The following is a 23080-nucleotide window of genomic DNA, read 5'->3' as shown; positions in this document are numbered from 1 at the left end:
CTGTGAGGTCACTCTTCACATGCAAAGTCTTTCTATTGAAAATTACTGAAGAACTGTCCCTTTGCCTGTGTATTACCTGTGCGTCAATAAACACAATGTCTCTCACTTCTTCAATGCCGGTGCAATGTGCTGCCCATGAATGCTGAGATAAGCAAATGCTGCCCGCTTCGTTGAAGAGTGTTTCAAACGGCAAGGCTTTGCAGGACTTCGCAACGCAGTCGCTTTCATCGGAAGAGGCCACAGGCTGGGTCGTGTTGGCGAGCAATCTTGATCTACGCAGTTGCTCTTTTGGGAGGCTGAAGAAGAAGCTGCGCGACCAGATAGTCGCTTCGCTGTCTTGCGAGGGCTCTTGATCCATTTTGAAAGGTAGCTCGGCACCCCTTCGAAGATAGATAGAATGGCGTCTTTCGTAAGGCCCGCTCTTCTCTTGCCAGACATTAACACGTGGCCATCAACTTCTGCTGACCACGTCTTCCAAGATGAAGTGGGGAGCAAAATGCCTTTCGCAAACACGATCTGTTCTTTGTAGTACACAGTCCATGCGAGGTACTGCTCGCCGCCACGCGTCGAGTCTTGCGTCATCCTGGGGCGGCTTGAAAAGAGAGTACTTCTCCTTACACGATTTGTAGCCGCTGCTACAAAATCGCAAGAAGCACTTCACCATCGCACTGCCGCATAGAATAAGTCGATCTGAGAGGTAGATTTGACTAAACGCGCACGTGAAAGCGGGAACAAGCCGAAGCAGACAAAAACAATTGAACGGCGCGAAGTGGGAGACCCGGGGAACAGTCAGTAGCACCCTCTGTTGACTGCCGTGTAAGCAGAATGCTCCGACCTCCTTTCTACGTAATGGCTTGTCCGCGCCGTTCCTTCACCTAACCTACTCTTACACAGTGCCCTTGGCCAAGCGCAGCTGCGGCCAGCCGCACAAGCCAGTGTGGCAGTCATGACCAGACCAGGAATTAGACTGTGCTACTTCTCCAATATGACGGCACCCATGAGAAAATGGCCCATATCACGGTACAATGATAGTGTGCACAAGCACAGTACAGAACAAGCTGTGCTATACTCGATGTTTTGTTCAGTCATCTGCACCTCAAATCAATCGAAGACTCTTGTGAGTTCTGTAAAGTGAAGCCATCTCACAGCAACACACAGTCACGGTTAATAATTACCATGCCTAAACCAACACTGCTTAAGCTGTAGTATTCCAATCACTTAAATGAAAGTACTGATTTTGGTTTCACTCCGTGCACCTTTACCATTCTTATGTTTTACCAACTTTTCATTCGCACAATCATTCCTTCCCCTCTTTAGTGCAGCAAGGACACAAATGAGTGCAGGGGTTTAAGATGCATGAGTCTGCATGCAAAAGTTTCTGATGCAGACAGGGGCTGCAGCAGTGGACCTCAAGACATCCACTGCCTCCTCTGTGCTGACTTACCAAGATATATTTTAAGCATAGGCAAAATTTGACATCTCTGTCATCTGTACAAGCAGAGCACAATTTCATGGGGGTGCAGTTGGAAAACCAGTTAAGGAATTATTATTAGGAATATGAGTAGTAACATCCCGCAATGTTAGTAATGACAATTAATGCAACAACACAACAAGCATCACGAGCAAAGAATGGCATTGCACTCAAAGCTGGAATGAATAAGCACTTCACCATGTACAGAGTGGCCTCAGTGAAGATGCGGACGAAAGACAAGGCTTCAAACAGCTGCCTCATGCATCTTATACATTATTACAGGCCATGAGATTCAAGCCCTGTCGCGTGAGCAAGGCCTTCTCGGGGCTTCCCAACCCAAAGCAGCCCGAACAAGAGCCGCGCAGCACTGCCGTGGTGGGCCGGTGCAGTCGTCCAAGCTAGAGCCGACCCATCGCACGCATGTGTGACCTCTCATGCGTCTTGCAGTTGTCGGAGCGGGCAAAGCGCTTGTCGCAAAAACGGCACTTGAACGGCTGCTGGCCCGTGTGGCTCAGGCAGTGGCGGTTCAGGTGGCTGCTCTGGGTGAAGGAGCGGGGACATAGGCGACACTTGAATGGCCGCTCTGCGGCGTGGTTCCGCAGGCGCGTGCGCAGAAGCATCCGCCACTCGGGCTCCTTGTTGCCACCGCCATTGCTGCCGGTGCTGTTTGAATCCAGGGTGACATCCGCCAGAGCCGCGGCACTGACAGCATCTGAATAGCATGGGGGAGGGTAGCTCGGCACCCTCTGTCCATGCCAAGGGCTGATTCGATGGCCACCGGTAGCCTCTGTGATGGCCGATGGTGGCCACTGACTGCCGCAACCTGCAAAGCACCAAACATCACTGGAGAGGAGCCGTGCGGCCTACTTTATTCTGTGAGTGAATGTGTGTATGGAGTGTGGCACTACAATGGCCTATGTTCTACTGTGACTGAACATGTGCATAGATGGTGACTTCTGGAGTGGACTGTGATGTGAACTGTGTGGATTGATTGTGTGCATAGACGGTGACTGCGGGAGAGCATGTGTGCTATTATAAGAGACTGTGCGCTTAGCGGGGTAGATGCGGCATTGTTAATATCGAAGAGACACTGCGGTGGAGCAATTGCCGGCAGAGAAAGCAAGGCTAACCCCACCTGCAGCATTCAACACCTCAACTCAACTCAACTGAGCCGTGCGGCCAAATACAATTCTGGTTTGGAGGCTGCGAAATGTTGCTTTGAGATGACTTTGTCTTTTTTGTCACCTTTCATCTCAACTTTTTACAGCACAGTAGTAAATCTTAATTTCTGCATTCAAGCACTGAAACAAGCAACAGTTTGTTTAAGCATAAGCACTATACTATGCACTGCTCAGTGCAAGTCTCATAAAATTCTTGACACATCTTGTAACTTTTGCAATTTTTTTATTTTGTACTGGGTATCAAGCTTGACTAATGACTGAGTTGCCCCTTCCTTTTTGGGGAAGCAAACTCTCCTTTCCTTCTTGCTTCTGAGGAAATAACTCTCTCTCACTCAGTACCAATGAAATTAAAGTTAACTTTTATCTGTCATAACTGCACTTCAGCTGTGAGGCATTGTGTAAAGGAAGGTTCCACATATATTTTGCCTGCCTACGGTTTTGTTTAATATGCACCAGAGTCTCAGTACCTGGGCATTTTTGAAGATTTCTAGGCAGGCCAACAGTAGACATTAAGTGAAGGTTACAGAGCACAAGCTACAAAGTGCATGCTTAATTAAATAGATCTTGGAAAATTTAAAAAACCCAAAAACCATTTCAGCACACTCACCAAATTCTTCAGTGAAATTAATCCCATAGTCAGGAATGCAATGCACAGTAAATCTTTGGTTGTAAATTTCCAGACAGGAGTTTCCACAGAAAAACTTGTATAGTGAAAGTTTGTTACCCTGTATTTCACTCCCTTTAAGTAGGGCAAACAGATCTCTAGGTGCCTGAAGGTGCAGCTGTTTCAATGAACAGTGGGTTATATGCTTCTTCAAAACTCTGAAGTGCAGCTTCTTACTCATTACCAACCTTCTAGTGCTAATCTTGAAAACCCAGACCACAATGCACTGCAAAGCAGATGAAGTGACAGTCAAATTGGCTCTCGCAGTGCATAAGACCACCTACTAATGCTAGTTACAGCAGAGGACAGAATCAGTAAGCTAGAGTATGGGAACCTCAAAGCAAAAAAACTTATGAAGAATGAATTTCACTGAGAAATATACCAGTACTAAATGCTACCATTCCACAACAGTGCAGTATGAGTTAAAAGTCAGGTGCAAGAGCTGCCATAACACTCACAGTGAACATTCATATAGCTTCCCTGATACAAAAGACAGCCTGTAAAAGATGTGTGAGCAATTTTAAGACAAATGTTGGAATTGATTGTTTGTTTGATTGATTGATTGATCGATTGATTGATTAATTAATTGATTGTGATTTATTGACTGAGTACTTGCACAGCACTATAACTGGAAAGCTTGAACTTTGTGAACTGTAAACCAGAAGGCCTCTGAAGCGCTAGCTTTCATGTTAAGCAGCAGTGATAACTTAAGCCAGGTGCTGACACAGTCAACTTTGTTATGTTGGCCTCTTTAGTGAACACAACTATTATAGCAGTATTTGTGATAGGTGCATTTCTTTTATGATGAAGGGTGAAAAGCACCACTACATAGGGATACAAGAATATAAAGCACCAAGCAGACTAGTATTAGTGACTTCAGCATAAGGTATGGTTGAAACGTTCCTTGTTGACATGCAATCAAGAATCTGTACATTTTAAAAACAAGACGTGCAGATATGCTTGTATGAATTGGCACTCCGTCACACAATCACAGTAGCCTAGCCTCACAAATGCATTGACATCTACCAAGCTCATCCACTTTCATAGATCTTGCAACATTTAACAAGGTAACCAAGCACACAAACCTGGCTTCAACATAAAGTCAGCAACAGACTGCCACTGGAATGGACATCTTCCATAAGTGAGGCATCACATACGCCAGACGGTGGCAGAAAAGCCCTAGTAAATTACAAATAAGCAGAAAGTACAGTTCATGTAAAAACGTACAGCAGAACTGAACTGACCATTGCTTTGCAGTGAACTATCACATAATGCAAATTCAGTGCAAAGTAAAACTCCAAGTTGTGACCCCCTATGTGTTAAAGCTTCCATTCCACTTCACATTAAAAGGCTAGCTGCTTGTGTTTGCGATACGTTTGTGGCACTAAAGCAGTCATGACAATAAACTACAACAAATGTTCACCAGAGGAACATTTTATGTAAACCAGCACAGGTGCGAGGTGAAAGGCATACAGGTAACTGACAGAGTGTAAACAAGTGTGTACATATATACAGGACACCAACCAAATTTAGCGATTAAAACCAACACATCATTAGCACTTTTTCAATGCATAGTGGCATATAAAACCTGTCTTTTCTTGCTTGGCTGAGCTCGACATACAATGCTCAGCTATGCAGGAACAGGTAACCTCACCAAAATCTTCACAGCATTATTACAGTCTAAAATTTCACACCACTAGTTTGCATGTTCAGGGCACAACTTAGTACTTGTGTTCAGTGCAAGTTATGACCTAAAGACAAAATCATTTGACTGACAACATCACAGCACAAGCATATTAAAACATATTCAGTGCTTTAAACCAGTAAACACATACCCTTCTGTTGCAGAAAAGTAAAAGTATCACCAGGAGAAACACAACACCTTGTATTCGCAGCTAGCCATTCAAGAATGGTGCTTTCAAAGAAGTGGCATGACTTGTTCTAGTATGCTGATGCGGAATGAATGCAAAATGTCCAAACTCTTGCTTTTAACATGTCAAACTAAAACAGAGATACTTACACCAAACCTGAGCTCAAGCAGAAAAATCAGCTGCAGTGGAGATAGAAAACTTGGACGATTCTTAACCTATCCTTCACAGTACAATGTGACAGGATTAAAAATCCCTCCCAAGCAAGTGCTCCTACCCTTTCATAGATTCATAGGTCGTGGGGAGTCGCAGTGGTGCAGCAGCAATGAACGCTGCCTTTTTGTAGCGATAGCTATATTACAGTAGCATTTCGAGCCTTCATCGTGGCGGCGCCGCCACGCTGTCACGTGGCTGGTCACATGATGCGGAGCAGCTGCTGCTGCCGGCGGCGCGGCGTGGCAGCGAAACCGAGCTGCAACAGCTGTGCGCATGCGCCGAGTCGAGTGGGACGAAGATGAAGAAGGAACGCCCAGCAAAACGGAGCGGCGAAAGACTGACTTTGCAATTCAACTGAGCAAGTTCCACTCGGCCAGCTGTAGCTATCGCGTCACTCCAGGTTTAACCAGAGCTAAACCACCGCCAATTTTTTTCGAGAACAGGACCTCTAATGATGCCGCATTAAAAAAAAATCATACCTAGGATGCCATCTACCTTTCACTCCGTCCTTTATTCCTTCCCTGACAGCACTGCTCAGGTGTCCGCGGAGATGTGAGACAGATACTGCGCCATTTCCGTTCCCCAAAAACCAATTTCCGATTTTTCTTTTGCCACTCAATGGCAGTGCAGATTGTGCTCTTGTTTAGCACTTGCTTACTGCAGCATTACGATTGTCTTTGTCCCAACAATGGTAGTCTGAGTGGTCAGCAAACGAAGCTCGCACACCACAAAGTTATACACAACACATTTGACACCTGGCACTGGCAGTTAGTAAGATAAAATGCAGTTTCAGTCCTACCATGTTACATTTAAGCCATTCAAAATCCTCACCGTAGTTTGAAGGACGAAAGAAAATTCTGCTAGCCACAAGTTTGCATTAAAGGGGTAAAGACACCAAATTTTGGTTGCATTATCTTTTTAATGGTGCGCAGGACATTAGTAAACATAAATCACCAGCTGAAATTAGCCCTCATCCAGTAAATAATTTACAACTGAATTTTTTATTTTCAGCTGTTTCGGTTTTGATGTGTTACCCCTTTTAACGCTGTAATCCAGGGTTTGACAGAATGCCGTCTGGTCAGGTTGTAGCACAGTTGAACAAGTCTTGCGTAACTGACCAATTGTCAAAAAACAGTTGACGTTTCGGAATGCCTACAGGTTCCTTGTTCACAATGAGCTCCCTGAACTGAATGAACTCACAATGAAACCTTTTAACACTTCATTACAGCTAATCAAGCTCTTTCAATGCATTTTATTTAATTTTTGGGCTGTCTACTGATGACAGGCTGTGTCTACGAATGCAGTTGTCATAAAACAGCACAAAAATAACTTTGCAAGTCTTATTATGAGGTCTCATTGTTCAACGCCACCCTATGGCCAGACTAGAAAAGAACAGAGCCTACAAAAGCAGTAAAAATATTGTGAGAGATATGAATTTACTAATTAACTAACAGTTTCATGAAAGGCATCCATTCGGCGCACTGTTTTCAGAACAATGCCATCAACTAATGCTACGTGCTACCAACGTGTAATGATATAATTCAACAAAACAGACCTATAAACTAAAAGCACAGCATTTCGAAAGCATATTTGGTTGTGATGGCCATGAATATTATGGGAAACAGCAAGTCAATCTTTCACATAGTTGTATTTATGAATACAAGTACAAATACTTTTCTTTTCTTGAAATATTATTCTTCTTTTCCAGTTTGCCGTGTCGCTCAAGGAAAAGTCAATTCAAATTTTTTTTTTTTCTAAATGCAAGAATTATTTGCACTGCTACTTAAAACATTTTCTCACTTATGATTAGATGAAAAACGAGCACAAAATCAGATGGACAAGAAAGCCACAGCAAAGTTGTAGTCATTTTTCATTGCATCTTTCCATGCTTGCTTTTCAGCCAGAATGCACCAACTCACCAAAGAATGTGCTTTGTTGGCATCCCCTAACAGATCTATTTCAAGTTAAATATACAATGAACCAAAAAAAACATGCAGGAGCAGGATTATACACCGAATAGAAATAAATACAGCTTAAGCAGCGTGCTTGCACCACAAGCTTGCACCCACGTACGATCACGAGTGTTACCATACACAAAATTACACAAACCATTTTCAAGGATGCAGAACTTTGCCTTACAGTTGCACAAAATAACATTCTAAAGCCAAGCCACAGCATGAAGTGATGATCATACCACGCTGACAGTCTTCCAACATTTGCATGTATTTTTCCAGATGCTCACACTGAGAACAAATTTAATTGAAAATTCCTGATCTCTTGAATAGCTCAGTGCTACATCAACATGATAATGAAACGTAAACATTTCAGCAGAACTGCCTGTCTGATTGGGTCTGATAACTTACAGCAAACTACGCTGTCCCCTGTCACCCCTGAAGAAGGAGCCGAGCCAGCTCCGAAATTTTGGGATTTTTAAATTCAAAAAGTTTTCACTGGAGATGTCACTCAGTTTACTACAAACTGAGGTAAGCTATACGAAAGCAGATGCCTTATTTCCAAACTTTTTGTTTCATTTGCAGCTCATTTGGTTGTGATGTCAGTCACAACAAATTCGGCCAAGTCACGGAAACAATACTCCGCCAATCTGTCGCACAACCATCGCACATTGTCTTTCCTGACATGAGATTAGTGCCAATAAACCTAACAGGCATGTCAAACATGTCGTCATGTTTCGTCATTCGTCGGCGCCAATGCCTCTTCCAGTGTGGGCGTGCAGTGCGTTTATGCAACTAAGTAGCATCAGCACATTTTTCCTACGACTAGTGCGACATCATGTCCCACAACCTACATCACCGGGAGCTGCCACCAATGGTGGCTAACCAAATAAAACATCACAAAAAATTGCCGAGGATGCAGCAGGTAGCGTTTGTAAACATAACAGATGCAAATGAAGACTGGAGAATACTTTGCATTTCAAGTTCAGATGTACAACTGCAGCTATCACCGAGGACTAGGTCATTCTTGTGGCACATTTACACTTCCCAGCACAGAACTGCATGGTGTTGTTGGCTGTGGTAATTTAATGCTCACACCGATGGTCCAATAATTACTCACGCACAACACAAAGGATTTTGGTGCTTTCCAGTGGTGCCTTCACAAGCTATTGATGTCATCCTGCAACTAGGAACAGCACTTAGCACAAAAAGATAAAAAAAACATGCCATGTCAATATCGAAGGCACAAGTAGGAGTCCTGTCAAGGTGAAAGTGAATGAGAGTGGCATTCAGTGCACATGCACAGTCGCTGGCATGCACTAATATGCATAAAACAGATTTAGCAATAGTGGAGCTCGTGCAGCAATAGACCCGAGCATGGCATAAAGTCTCATAGTTGAGGTTGTGTCTATGCGACTGAATAAAAAGACAAAACATTCCTCAAGAAATTCCCCTTGCTCCTTGTTTTACAGCTACATCAAATAACTTCAACGCTCTGATGTTGAGCTACATGCGAGAAGCAGATGCTGGAAAGATGCTAGTCCTTCCTTGAGAAGTCTCGTTTTGATTTCCCGCAATGAAGGCAACTCTGCTGGCATCCGTTTCCTGACCACGAAAAGAAATGCCGGAAACTATTACAAGATGCAGATGCTACTTCACTTGAAAAAAAACAAAAAGATGCTATTTACCGTAATGTATGTGTAGTGTATGTACGTTTGGGTTTTCTTTTTTCAGGAGCTCAAAATCTAGAGCTATTTCTAAGGTAGAAGAATCATGTTAAAAAAGAAAGGCCTTTTCAGGAATTGTTTCATGTTTGGTTGGGTTTTTTTCGGGTTATCTGCGCCAACAACAATAACTACCGACATGAACGCTTCTTTTGTTGCAGAGCATGAAATCCTCCTTTCTTGCTTATTATTTCCATGAACAATTTATAAATGGTAGACTGCACCAGGACAGTGTCCACCAAATCATATATTTATGCATTTACTGAAATTCTTTCACTGCATAGACCATTATCACCATGTGTAGCATTTCCATGTCTGTGTTAGACCCATCTGCATTTGCATATTCACTGCAAAAAAAAAAAAAAGGTTCCTAGTGGTAAAAGTCATCATTAGAAATGTACAGCAGTGTTTGAGCACAGCATCATTAGCATAGCTGTTGTTTGACACAATTATGCTAATAAAAAGTGAATTCGTCACTTCTCCTGATGGGCCGCTTCTAAAAAATAATTTTGAAAGTTATCCTGACTTAACGGGACAACCTACTTCCAGAGACGAGCATAAAAATATTGCCATAGCCTGGTACGTCTCACCATATGGTGACAGTAACGAAAGCAAAACTCGCAGTTTAGGCAGAAATTTACACTCCAGATTGGCAAAAAAAGTCAGGTTTAAGCAGGTGGTAGTGTCACACCGTGTTCTCCCTTCGCGGCTAACATGGCAGACACCAGAAATGTCCTGGAATGAACACAATGCCTTTCGTGACTAGGTCCAGTGTCATGCATACAACTGTTTTTGTTCACATCAACTTAAGACAGCCTACTTTTCTCTTTTTCAATAAATTACAGCTGCTTTATTTGTTAAACCTTGCTTCATCACTTTTTAAAATGCTTTTGAAAAAGAAACCCTCCAACCACTGCCATACTTGCAAGTGGCACTGCACGCAAATGTGGTTGCTGGCATTTGTGATAAATATCACCCATATTATTTTGTTGATAGCATTTTGGAGCGATAGCTACATTACGGTAGCATTTCGAGCCTTCAGCATGGCAGCGCCGCCACGCTATCGCGTGGTGCGGAGCAGCTGCAGGCGACGCGGCGCCGTGGCTGATCACGTGACCAGCCACGCGGTGCGGAGCAGCTGCTGCTGCTGGTGGCGTGGCGCGCCGGCGAAACCGAGCTGCCACAGTTGTGCGCATGCGCCGTGTCAAGTGGGACAAAGATTAAGAAGGAACACCCAGCGAAACGGAGCGGCAAAAGACTGACTTTGCCATTCAACTGAGCAAGCTCCACTCAGCCAGCTGTAGCTATCGCGTCACTCCAGGTTTAACCACAGCTAAACCACCGCCAATTTTTTATAACTACCTTAGCACTCTCAACTATAGCTTTAATAATACCTATGCATCTGGGTCTATATCGTTTTTGCTATTGCACACCGCCTAGGTGACATGGTAGTCATGTTTATAGAGTCACACAGAGTCACTGTACAGACTATATTTCGTGTCCTCATTGTCAGGATTTGCAGATGAATCTACCATGAGAAAGCGAGACTGCCATATGAAAAAAATTAGATTTTAAATTGTTCTGCTGTGTTTCTCAACACCACAGCTGGGCATTTGTTTATTTGGTAAACAAACTTTCGATTGCCAGAAAAAAAAAATTGTCAATAAAAGCCAGTAGACTTTCCTTTAAGCCACACTGTGACTGACAGGTGTTAAAGGGTGTTTACAACCAGCAACTATCTGAAAACACCACATAATAAAGCAGGTTCAAGATGTCCACTTCTCTTTATTTGGAGTGTTTACTTGCTACTATAACAAGTTACAATCTTTTGTTGATGCCATTTTGGGCAGGAATCTGGTTTAACCCAAATTTTACCAAAGCTCGCTGGAGTGGGAGAATGGTTAAACTTGGGTTCTACCCAAAAACGATGAGCCCTAGGTATGTAGCCGGCGCACATGAGTTCATCAGAGTTCCGAATGAACAGAACGGTTAAAAACGGCGTGGAACTGCTTTGCATCATACGCAGTAGTTACAACTTCCATCCCTCAACTTGTTTCAACTTTTGTGGCCTTTGCCCCTACACATCGGTCCCTTTACTCTGCAAGTTCGAACATCCACATCACTTCACCCTAACTTGGCCAACTGCAAACGCAATCAGCGCAAAGAACCCGTGCGACCACGGCAGCAGATAACTGCTACCAGAGTACACTTCCGGCCTCAAGCCGAGCCAAATCAAAAGCTGCTTTCTCCTCTCTTAAGCCAGCTGTATGCATGGTCAGAGTGAACATTTAGATAAAAACACACCTTGGCAACTGCGCTCATCTCTACTTCACATTTCATGGATTATTAAGCGTGGATGATGCGTTGTTTTGCTTTCGATAAAATAAGCCTTCATGAACTATTTTCCAATATGGCTATTGGCGCTTACGTTTTTCAACTGGCCAAATTTACTACAAAGAATAGCATGCAGGCATTGCTTACCTTTCCAAGAATGTCACGACTCGGCTGCACTGAGCCAAAACAGTTATAAGTATTCGAGAGTTTGTGCTAGAGTAGTAATACATTAAACTACTTCCAGAATTTAACAGAGGCCTGGAAAGAGGTATGTAAAATAAGGTTTTTTATGTCTGTTGTGTGCATGAATGAAGTCGCAAGAACACAAGAAAGGCCACCAAGTAAAATTGTGCCATTATTACTGATGTCACTGAGTATATTGTTGGATATTCATTACTGCTGGATAAAACTGCTGCGCAGTCGTGCCATTTAGTAACCTTTAAGAGGTACTTGAAAGAAATCAAGTCCAAACATTAGCACTCCACGCGATTCTTTCCAAGGGGTTGTAAATTCATACCCTTGCTGCTGTGTACCAATATATAGATAACTTTCCTGCTTCTCGGATATTTTCTAGCCCATTGAAGCATTAGTAGTCACGTAGCAAGCAAAGACCAGAGCGAGTTCTCAGTGTGTTTTCTATTTAATAAGGCCAAGCAAAATATCACTCCTTAGAATTCACATTTGTGAACCATACGGCTGGAAGGACGCCCAAGAAATATATCGGCACTTTTATAAAATATGACCGAGCGCTAACACAGCAAACAAAATACAATGCTTTCTAAACCCTCTTCTGAATTATCTGAATTCTAAACATCATAGGCTTTATATCAAGCTAATAAATTTTCCTTACATTATAATGTATGATAAAAAAAATTCGGCAGATACATGTAAGACTGTTTACATGTGGGAATACGAAAGCATTACTGTCTATGGGTGTACTGACACCCGCCCACACACACGCATGCGTACGACCTTAACACTGTACAACAATGGCTGCACCACAATTTCAATACGAAAATTGCTTTTTGAGAAAAGAAATAGCGCAGTAATTGTCTCACATCTCAGTGGATGAACACCTCAACCATGACTTAAGAGAAGGGGTAAAGAGTCTACGAAGGCATACAACTGAAGGTGCATATGTCGTCAGTTCGAATCCCTGTCACAAGCTTGACTAGCAGGTGTAAGCTACATATTGTTGCGGGAAAGAATATATTTACAGCTATGTACACCAGCGAAGGAACAGCTACAAGCGGCACTCAGAACACAGTCAGAACTTTGTTGCAGTCTTCGTCTTCGTCCACCCGTTCACTCGCTCAGTCTCGTTGTCGTCTTCCCGCTTCAGGACCCCCGGCTGATGAGACGCCGTCTCGGCGTTAGAGTGGCGACGTATGAACGTCATGGTAAGGTTTTAGGCGGCAGACATGGACGACGTCGGTGGAGGGGCCGGAGGACAATGGCGAGCATGCAAGGGGTGCAATTTCATAGTTCACGTCGGTGACACGGCGCACCACACGGTAAGGGCCCCGGTAGTGAGAAAGGAGCTTCTCGGAGAGACCGACGCTGCGTGATGGCATTCAGAGAAGGACGAGTGATCCAGGTTCATATACGACCGCCCGATGATGGCGGTCGTAGGCGGACTTCTGGGAAGCTTGTGAGGCACGGAGCCGACTACGGGCTATTTGGCGCGCCAGCGAGGCCTGGGCGATGGCGTCCTGAGCGTAAGCAGTGGTGGCGACTGAAGAAGACGGCATGAGTGTGTCCAAAGGCAAGATGGGGTGCCGACCAAACAAAAGGTAGAAAGGGGAATAGCCGGTTGTGTCATGCCATGAAGAGTTATACGCAAAAGTCACATAAGGCAAGGCAGCGTCCCAATCTCGGTGGTCTGGCGAGACGTACATTACTAACATGCCGGTGAGCGTGCGGTTGAACTGTTCCGTAAGCCCGTTGGTTTGTGGATGGTAAGCTGTCGCGAGCTGGTGCTGCATGGCACACGAACAACGAATGTCATTAATCACTCGGGACAGAAAATAACGACCACGGTTGGTGAGCAGTTGACGAGGGGCGCCATGGTGGAGAATGACGTTTTGGAGAAGAAAATCGGCGACATCGGTAGCGCAGCTGGTAGGCAAAGCACGCGTGATGGCGTACCGAGTCGTATAATCCGTTGCGACAGCGATCCACTTGTTGCCGGAGAGGGACGTGGGAAAAGGGCCAAGAAGGTCGAGGCCAACAAGGTGAAAAGGTTCCGGAGGTACGTCGATGGGTTGTAGGAGACCGGCAGGCAAAGTGGAGGGCCTTTTCCGATGTTGACACAGGTCGCAAGCGGCAACGTAACGCTTGACGGAATGATACAGGCCAGGCCAAAAGAAGCGGTGCCGCACTCGAGCGTACGTGCGGGACACGCCAAGGTGGCCGGCTGTCGGCAGATCGTGCAATTCTTCAAGGACAGAAGAGCGTAGATGTTGGGGTATGACGAGCAGCAATGGAGGACCATCGGAGCGTAGATTGCGGCGATATAAAATGCCATTCTGGAGCACATAAAGTTGCAGAGATGGAGATCGGTTTGCAGAGCGGAGGCCATCAAAGATAGGGCGTAAAGATGAGCCGTGGCACTGTTCGTTGGTGACATTGGTGAGGGCAGTGATAGCTAAGAGGCAGGGCAGAGTCTCAGCGTCTTCTAGGTCAGGTGGCTCCACAGGGTACCGGGATAAACAGTCAGCGTCCTGGTGGCGACGACCGGACTCGTACACTACAGAGTATGAATATTCTTGGAGGCGCAAAGCCCAGCGACCAAGGCGACCGGTGGGATCTTTTAGTGAAGACAGCCAACAGAGAGCGTGGTGATCAGTGACAACAGCGAATGAGCGGCCGAACAGGTACGGGCAGTATTTAGCTACAGCCCAGACAAGGGCGAGACACTCGCGCTCAGTAATGGAGTAATTTTGCTCTGCGGCGGAAAGTAGGCGGCTGGCATAAGCGATGACGCGATCTTGTCCCTGTTGATGTTGGGCTAGCACGGCATCGATCCCATATCCGGAGGCATCGGTGCGAACCTCTGTGGAAGACGACGGGTCAAAATGGGCTAAGATGGGCGGAGAGGCTAGCAATTGAGCGAGGGAGGAAAATGAGTGTTCTTGAGCAGGGCCCCAGTTAAAGGGGGTGTCGTTCTTAAGAAGGTCGGTGAGGGGGCGAGCGATGCCAGCGAAATCTTTGATAAAACGGCGAAAATATGAGCACAAGCCGACAAAGCTGCGCACATCTTTCGACGACCTAGGAAGAGGAAAGTCCTTGACGGCTTGAATTTTGACTGGATCTGGGCGGACACCAGAAGCATCAACCGAGAATAGTGAGTTGGCGGCGACCGAATTTGCATTTCGATGAGTTCAGCTGGAGTCCGGCGTTACGGAACACTGTCAGAATACTGGAGAGGCGTTCGAGGTGCGTGGCAAAAGTAGGCGACAAAACCACAACATCGTCAAGGTAGCAGAGGCAGGTCGACCACTTAAAGCCGCGAAGAAGGGAGTCCATCATTCGTTCAAAGGTAGCCGGCGCGTTACAGAGTCCGAATGGCATGACTTTAAATTGGTATAAGCCATCAGGCATCACGAAGGCGGTCTTTTTGCGGTCCTTTTCATCAACGGCAACTTGCCAGTACCCCGATCGAAGATCAATTGAAGAGAAATATTTGGCACCGTGGAGGCCATCTAATGCATCATCGATCCTCGGGAGAGGATATACGTCCTTTTTTGTGATGCGGTTTAGGTGCCGGTAATCAACGCAGAAGCGCCAGCTGCCGACCTTCTTATTTTACCAGGACAACTGGTGAAGCCCAAGGGCTTGACGAGGGCTCGATGATGTCTTTTGCGAGCATCTTGTCCACCTTTTGATTGATGACGGTGCGTTCAGCGCTGGACACGCGGTACGGACGTCTGTGGATAGGAGCGGCATCACCAGTGTTTATGTGATGCGTCACTACAGAGGTACGAGCCAAAACACGGGCATCAAAGTCGAAGATGTCGCGAAAAGATGATAAAAGGCACCTAAGATCCTGAGCTTGCATCGGCGGTAGGTCAGAAGAGATCATGCCGGCGTAGTCGTCCGTTGGTTTCTCGGTTGATGTGGCCGCAGGCAACAGGCTTTGATGAGTAGAAGGTAAGCAGGTGTCCACGACTGATATGACACATTCGGCAGCAGGGCACAGCGTGGCGAGTGAGATGCCTTGCGGGAGCGGTTGGATAGACGAGCCAAAGTTCAGAACCGGAAGGTACGCTCAGTTGGCCGACATTGTACAGTGTGAGCAAGCGCAATACTTCGCGAGAGGGCGACGTCAAGGTCCGGAGTGACTACATAGGGACCATCAGGGGCAGGAGGAACAGATGAGAAAGAAATGTAAGTGGCGGCTTTAGGCGTTAGACGGACAAAGTTGACAGCACAAAGGCGAGGTACAACTGAGGACGGTGACTCAGCAGAAAGGGGAAGGTCAAGCTGGACAACACTGGTGGCACAGTTGATGAGGGCTGAATGGTCAGACAGGAAGTCGAGGCCAAGAATGACGTCATGAGGGCACTGGTCCAGAAAAGAGAATAGAACAGATGTATGGCGACCGGAAATGGTCACACGGGCTGTGCATAGTCCAATCACAGAAGGCGTTTCGCCGTCGGCAATGCGGAGAACGGCTGTGGGTGCAGAGGTCAGTACTTTTCTGAGGCGGCACCGGAGGGTTGAACTCATGACGGACATGTGCGCACCCGTATCGATCAGGGCTCTCACAGGGACTCCATCGACATGAATAGCGAGCAAATTTTGGTGTGCGCGGAGGGCTAAGCGAGGATTTTGGGACTGGGGCTGTACTGGAGCATCACCTCCAGACACTGCAGTGTCTAGTTTTCCGCTTGCGAGCGTACATAGGGGCCAGGAGAGGAGCGACGGCGTAGGGGCGAACGAGACTGCCGACGCAGGGGGGACGGGGAGCGGCTGGGGTGGGAAAACTGGCCGTTGACTGTAGCACTCTGCCGGGCTGGAGGGGGCGTGAAGTGGCTGGGCTGTTCGTCGTTGTGGTGAGAGCTGAGAGGATTGAATGCGCTACGACGAGACCAATAATTGCGACAGTGACGGGAGATGTGGCCAATACGGTGGCAGAGGAAAAAAATGGGCCTGTCGTCGGGTGTCCGCCAGTCGTTAGGGTTACGTCGACGTGGAGCGAAGTAGGAAGGTCGGTCAGGAGCAATCGCAGTGATGTCGAGTGGGGATGAAGGACGTATACGGGGTTGACGGGCTCGAGACCAAGGTTTGCAAGCTCTTGTCGGACGACGGCTTGTACCATAGAGATGGTGGGCAAGTGGTTGTCGCCATCACGTAGGTGCAGGGAGGCAGGGGACATGGCTTCGAGTTCGCGTCGAATGATGCGGGTCACATTTACTGGAGGCGCAGGAGTTTGCCGGTGCAGCAGGTCTTCACATGAAGAAGTGGCAGCCGTGTTGGGGAGGCGTGTGTACGGCTGGCTAATATGCCTGCTTTTAGCTTCCTCGAAGCGGCGACATTCCTTAATAATGTCGTCGACTGTAGTGCAATTCTTGTAGATGAGCAGGTTGAAGGCATCGTCGGCGATCCCCTTCAACACGTGACCCACTTTGTCCGATTCGGGCATGTTATTGTCAACTTTGTTGCAGAGGGCCAACACGTCCTGAATGTACGAAACATAGGATTCCGTAGAAGTTTGAGCTCGGGATGCAAGGTCCCTCTTAGCGGCGAGTGTTCGGCCGAGCGGCCGTCCAAACAGGTCGCGCAGTTTCTGCTTGCAGACGTCCCAGCTGGTCAAGTCATCTTCGTGAGTCTCGTACCAGACTCGGGCGGTGTGTTTTAGGTAGAAAATGACATTGGCGAGCATAAGGGTTGGATCCCAGCGGTTGTATGTACTCACGCGTTCATATATCTGGATCCAGTCGTCCACGTCAACGTTGTCAGTGCCAGAAAATGTCCCAAGGTCACGAGGAGCAGAAAGAACGAGTGATGGCATGGCAGATGGTGATGTTTGCTGGCAGGCGTCCTGGGTCATGATGAGCGAAGGCAGCTGTCGGCCGCTGCGGAGCTCCGTCGTTGGTAGACGTAGGGGAAAGGCGCACCTCCACCAAATATGTTGCGGGAAAGAATATATTTACAGCTATGTACACCAGCGAAGGAACAGCTACGAGCGGCACTCAGAACACAGTCAGAACTTCGTTGTCGTCTTCGTCCACCCGTTCACTCGCTCAGTCTCGTGGTCATCTTCCCGCTTCAATATATGTAACGAGAGATTATATGACACCATCCAAAACGCTGTACAACAAAAGGTTGCATCACAGTTTTGGTACGAATGTTGTCGGGAAAGCTGGCACCACATTTAGGTCGGCCAGTGAGGAGTATATATAGACAAGCAACATGCATAGTATTGTCTGAAGTGGCGGTGCTCAACTTGCTGTGTGTGTCATATGGCTGCTTGATGATACCGCCCTATTTTTCTTGCCATCGCTTGGATTTTCTGTACCATCCTGGAGTACACATACACACACACGTGCCACCAGCTTTTCTCAAAATGGGACCAGTAATGTTTTCGCATTGAAAACAAGCCTGTTATTTCAGCAGCGTTTGCTTCGGGGCTGGTTGGTTCATGTTTTTAAGGCGGAATACTTTTCAGCGCAACACACAAAGAGGACAAGACAGGCACCTGTTTTATTATGTGTTGCACTAAAAAGTATTCAGCCTGTTATTGCACTCATAAAGGTCAACAGAGAAACATTGCCAAAGCTGGAAGACTGGCAAAGAGGGTAAGATGCTGGAGCCAGGAGAAAGGGAGAGCTTTCGGATCCACATTAAGAGCAATAAACAAACTTTTGGCACTGATCTTAAATGTAAGGCCAAAAATGCAAGATCAGAGAAAGGCCATTCAAACTTGCCATACAAAAGACAAGAGGAGCAATTTCCAATTTCAACTCAGCTTTGACAGAACAGCGAAGACTGTTTGCTTTTCATCATCCGTGCTTTTCTCCTTGTGCAATGGGCACTTAAGTAAGTGACTAAGGTGGAATAATGCTGGCAGAAGAGGTTGCCAAAAAGTTGCTGTTATGGCCAGAGCATCCAAGCTTGAAAAGGCAGCACTATGTGAAAAGTAAATATATGAAAAACAGAGTGAAACAGAAAGCAATGCAACCCCAAAGAAAGGAAGAAGTGAGATACATCGCTCAGAAAGAAAAGAAAGACGAGCGTGAAATGAAAAAGATTACACTAGCATAAGACAGACACATCATTTCAAAGTCATCAAGCCAAGGTCAGAGACACCACACCGTACATGGCATTGAGAACAAAGGTACTGGAGAAAGGGACCAATCACAATTAGCGAGTGCCGTAATATGGTCAGGAGGTACATTGAGTAACTTCATTTAAGTTATCTGGAAGCTGCAGACCTTCACGGTAAAAATAAGAGCTGCTTCCATCAACCCTGAAACGCTGACATATCAGCTTCCTATGGTACTGCAACAGTACAGCATCAATATGCTGCAGCCATACGAGACTTCCAAAACAAGGAGGGAATGCAGCTTCAGCACACTGATATATTAAGCACACAGGAGTGGTAATTTGTCACCTTGTACTGGCCTGAAGAAATTATGCCAACTTAGATACTGAAAAACACCCAGTTGCTCTAGTTGTCTGAAAAACTGTCCCTGAACAATAAAACCTAAATTGTTTCTGAAACATCGTCTCACTTGAATAACACTACCTACTATTTCACTATTTACCTTTGCTGGCATTGCTTCCTACTCGTGTTCAGTTCATTTCGATATTATGCAGTTGTATACGATCAGTGGATTCGATGCGGCTGCAGCGGTCGAATTTCAATGGAGGTGAAATTCTAGAGGCCCGTGCACTGTGCGATGCCAGTGCACGTCAAAGAACTCCAGGTGGTTCAAATTTCCAGCGCCCTTCACTGCCGTGTCCTTCATAGCCTGAGTCGCTTTGGGACGTTAAACCCCCATAAACCATAAACCAATAAATTGGTTTTCTGTTTTCATTTTCCTATTTTCCTAAACATGGTAGAAAGAGGGGACGGAATTTTTTGCAGCATAGAATGGGCAATGGATGAAGGGAAAGACTCGGTCTGCTAGCCACCGTATCAACAAGAGGACTTGCATGGACAAATCCCTTGCCAAACTTTCACCAACAGATTGAAACTCGCCTGGCGTCTAGTGTTCCCTTCATGCTCTTTTCCTGATTAGGAAAACAAAGCCCCAGAAAAATTAAAAACTGCAACACAGTCGTTAACTGGCGAGCCCATGATAACAAAGTGTAGCAACAGCTCCGTAAAAATTGTATACAAAAAAAGAAGAAAACCAAAGCGGGGACCTGCAACAACAGGAACAGTTTCACAGGAACAGTTCACTTTGCTAATTCTCTTATCATGAAAGCTTGAGTCTGTGAAGAGCAATTTACATTATACCTTTGGGAGCTGTGCAGAATAAAATAGCATCCTCATAAACCTGTATAGACATCCGTTTAATGCACGTGGTCCAGGTAATGTGGAGGCTGCATATATCCTAACACCAGGAATCTAGCACTCAACTTAAGCACATGTGGGCCGACTCAAACCAGTGCCACTCCTCAGGCTTTCAGAATGCTACTCTATCCTGTCCTGTCTCCGTGCCTTCATCCCATTTGGTTTCACCTAGACTTCCCAGTAATCAATGTACCATTTAACACAAGAATATGTGCTTCTCATTTAAATGGGGGTGATATGACCGTATTTTGGGCAAGAAATGGTTCCGGCTGCACCACACATCTCTTTCACCTCAAAAATTTTCCCAGAAACTCCATCCTAAAATCTGGCATGCTGATTGGTACAAATATTGGAGAACTCTTGACTGTGATGTCAGTTCTGGCAATTGAATAATGACCAGCTCAAACGTGCTAAAATTTGCAGGACACCACCAACAGCTGCGATAACCTCTGAAGATCACCAGCAGGAAATTCCCAATTTCAAACTAGAGTTTGACAAAAGCAAATGAGCAACCTCAGGCAGCACCGGGCCAGAGAACCCACAGCCATCACCCACCATGCAAAGTAAACATCAAAGGAAACGAGTGCCATGAATTTGGTAGAGGCATGACTCACCTGCTGCAGAGGAGGTACTACACAGAAGGCTCATGGGGCTCTTTGCCGACATAGTGAGAAAAAAAATACTTCCAGTTTTTATATTAGTGAGTATTAAGGAATTGGGTAACAGTCACCAAAAAAACAGCCAACTCATGATGCTCACTTCTTGGTGTAACTGGCCAGGATTTTCTAAGCCGGATTCTCGAAAATTTGATGCAAAGTTGCAAATGAAAATTCAAAGCACCAGATCAAGCTTCCCAACTTTTCCAAATCAAATACGATTCCTACACCGTTTCTTGCACCTCAGTGCCGACTGTTGTATTGAGTACGATTGATACACAACACATTAGATGGCGCCACATGTTGCCACACTCTGTCACTCATCCCCATCAATGTTACGATGAGTCAAAACATTGCTTGAGGATCATCAAGCTTCATGCTCGGAGCATGTCCATTCTCTGTATAGTCACTGCCTAGTGGCCTAACATCGAAGCAATACAACACTAACCACGTGTGCCTATCCCTGCCTCTAGAAGACTTCAGCTACATGTCACCGGACAATCTCTCATTAAAAACATGCTGTACAAACACTTCTACTATTAAAATAGGGGGAAAAAAGGCAAATCGACCGGGCCTGAAGAAGGGACGTCACTGCCTAGGGAGGCGGCTCGCCGCTGTGCACGTGCATATGTCGTGCGAGGCCACTGCTCTGGGTGAAGCGCATGGGGCAGCGGGTGCAGCGGTATGGCCGCTCGGTCGAGTGGCACCGCAGGTGTCCCGTTAGGTGGCTGCGGATGCGGAAGGAGCGGCCACACAGGGAGCACGGGAAGGGCTTCTCGCCCGTGTGGGTGCGCAGGTGGCGCTTCAGGTCCACTTTCCAGTTGAAGGCCTTGGGACAGACGGGGCACGGGAAGGGGCGCTCGCCTGTATGTGTCCGCTCATGGTGCGCCAGGTAGTTGGCATTGCTCGACACATAGCCGCAGTATCGACACACCAGACGGGCCACTGCTCTGCTCCCCTTGCCCTTGGAGCCTGGAGGGAGAGGAGGAAGACGGCTGCTGGTCACACGGAGAAAAGCACGTTTCACAATTACATTTCACTGAGAGCAAAAAGCTGCTAACTTTGAGTAAAAAGAGTTCTAATTTGAGGCTGACCTATGGCTATCACTGTATAACATGGACGACCTTGCCTGCTCGGCTCTATGCAGCTGTTGCCCTTAAGAGAGCACAGCTTGATACAGGTTTCAAGAACGATGCAGATGTCTCCAGCCTTGTGCAAGCTCCCTACAGTTTGTTCCTGCTCTGCAAGTGCACCAAGTTCTTTACATTCTGTAAAGATCAACTTGAGTCCCTGGTTTCCTACAGAAAGATAAGTACTTCAATAATGTAGCAGTTCATGGATTCCCTCTGCAGTTTTTTAACTGCTTGCAGAGTGCTCTTGAGGTAGGTTAAAAAAGGCTCCCGAATGTCACTCTGGCTCTTTTATTTTTTTAAGGCTATCAGTAATGGTCAGTTCTATGATTTCACTCTTTTCTTGAACTGCTTCACTGCTTGAATTGCTTCGTAGCTTATCAGGCGGAACAAAGGACAACTGCTCAACTCATGCCAAATTATTCTCACGATCAAATCCATGACCAAATATAGTTAAGGGCCTACACATGTAGTTAAGTAATCAATCCAATGTTGTTACTCCAGCAAGCGCATGGATTGTAAGAAATCTATGAACAATGCTATTTGATTTATTCACTTCCTGTTTTTTTTTTTCATAATTTCAGTTCAGCTTTCTTAGCAGAATGCGGTGCCATCAAGTAAAGTAGCCAGTTCAAATTTTGTGGAACACTCACCTCTAAGTTTTACCACCGCCTATTCAAACCATAAACTGCTCAGACTGGAATGCCTGCTCCGATACCTGCACATCCCCAGCCTGTACCAAGCAAAGGCCTCATATTCATTCAAGTTTACTGATAACAAGAAAAACAATTTAGTGTAAACAGCAAGTGTTATTATATGACCTCAAGAGGACAAACACAGAAGGAATTTTTTTTGTATCAATGTACTCTGTAATATAAATTTTATCTTTTTCGACCTGTAATGTTCATGTTGTTCTGACCATGGAATTGCAATAGGAGGCACTAGCTGCCACAGGAACACAATCCTAGGAGAAACAATAAGAATTAGCGTTAGAAGAAGAAGTTACGTTGGGTTTTATGGCACATAAGCAGCAAAGGTTTTCTTCAATCACGTGTACGTAACCTTTCGCACTACTTCCCCTTTCTAACAAGCATATTGCAGTTGACCTGCTATTGCCACTGAAATACACAAGCTATTGTTGCACAAATGAAACCTCAACAGGAAAAAAAAACCAAAATACATACACACGTAATGGTATGGAAAACAGAATGAGGGAAGAATTAAGTCATAAGGCCACAAAACCTCCAGGTCCTGTCCCATTGATACTACCTTCCATACCTTTACGAGAACATCTAGGATCAGAAACCATAAAAATATTTCTGCAAGCTTGTCAAGACCAAAAACAAGTCCAGCCTAT

The 23080-nt window shown here is 45.8% G+C and overlaps 1 protein-coding gene across 1 annotated transcript; it reads right to left on the bottom strand.

Moving 5' to 3' along the window:
* Positions 1 to 666: 666 nt before the first annotated feature.
* Positions 667 to 21623, bottom strand: LOC144129697 (uncharacterized; the record flags this gene model as incomplete). Its single annotated transcript, XM_077663798.1, has 3 exons — positions 667 to 2334; positions 20552 to 20568; positions 21206 to 21623. Coding segments are annotated over 3 exons (900 nt in total), but the record flags the coding sequence as incomplete, so codon positions are not given.
* Positions 21624 to 23080: the final 1457 nt, after the last annotated feature.

The sequence above is a fragment of the Amblyomma americanum genome, chromosome 4, assembly GCF_052857255.1.
Source record: "Amblyomma americanum isolate KBUSLIRL-KWMA chromosome 4, ASM5285725v1, whole genome shotgun sequence".
Classification (NCBI taxonomy): Eukaryota; Metazoa; Arthropoda; class Arachnida; order Ixodida; family Ixodidae; genus Amblyomma; species Amblyomma americanum.
Note: the sequence above shows the minus strand (reverse complement) of the source record. Positions and strands in the feature narration are given on the sequence as shown.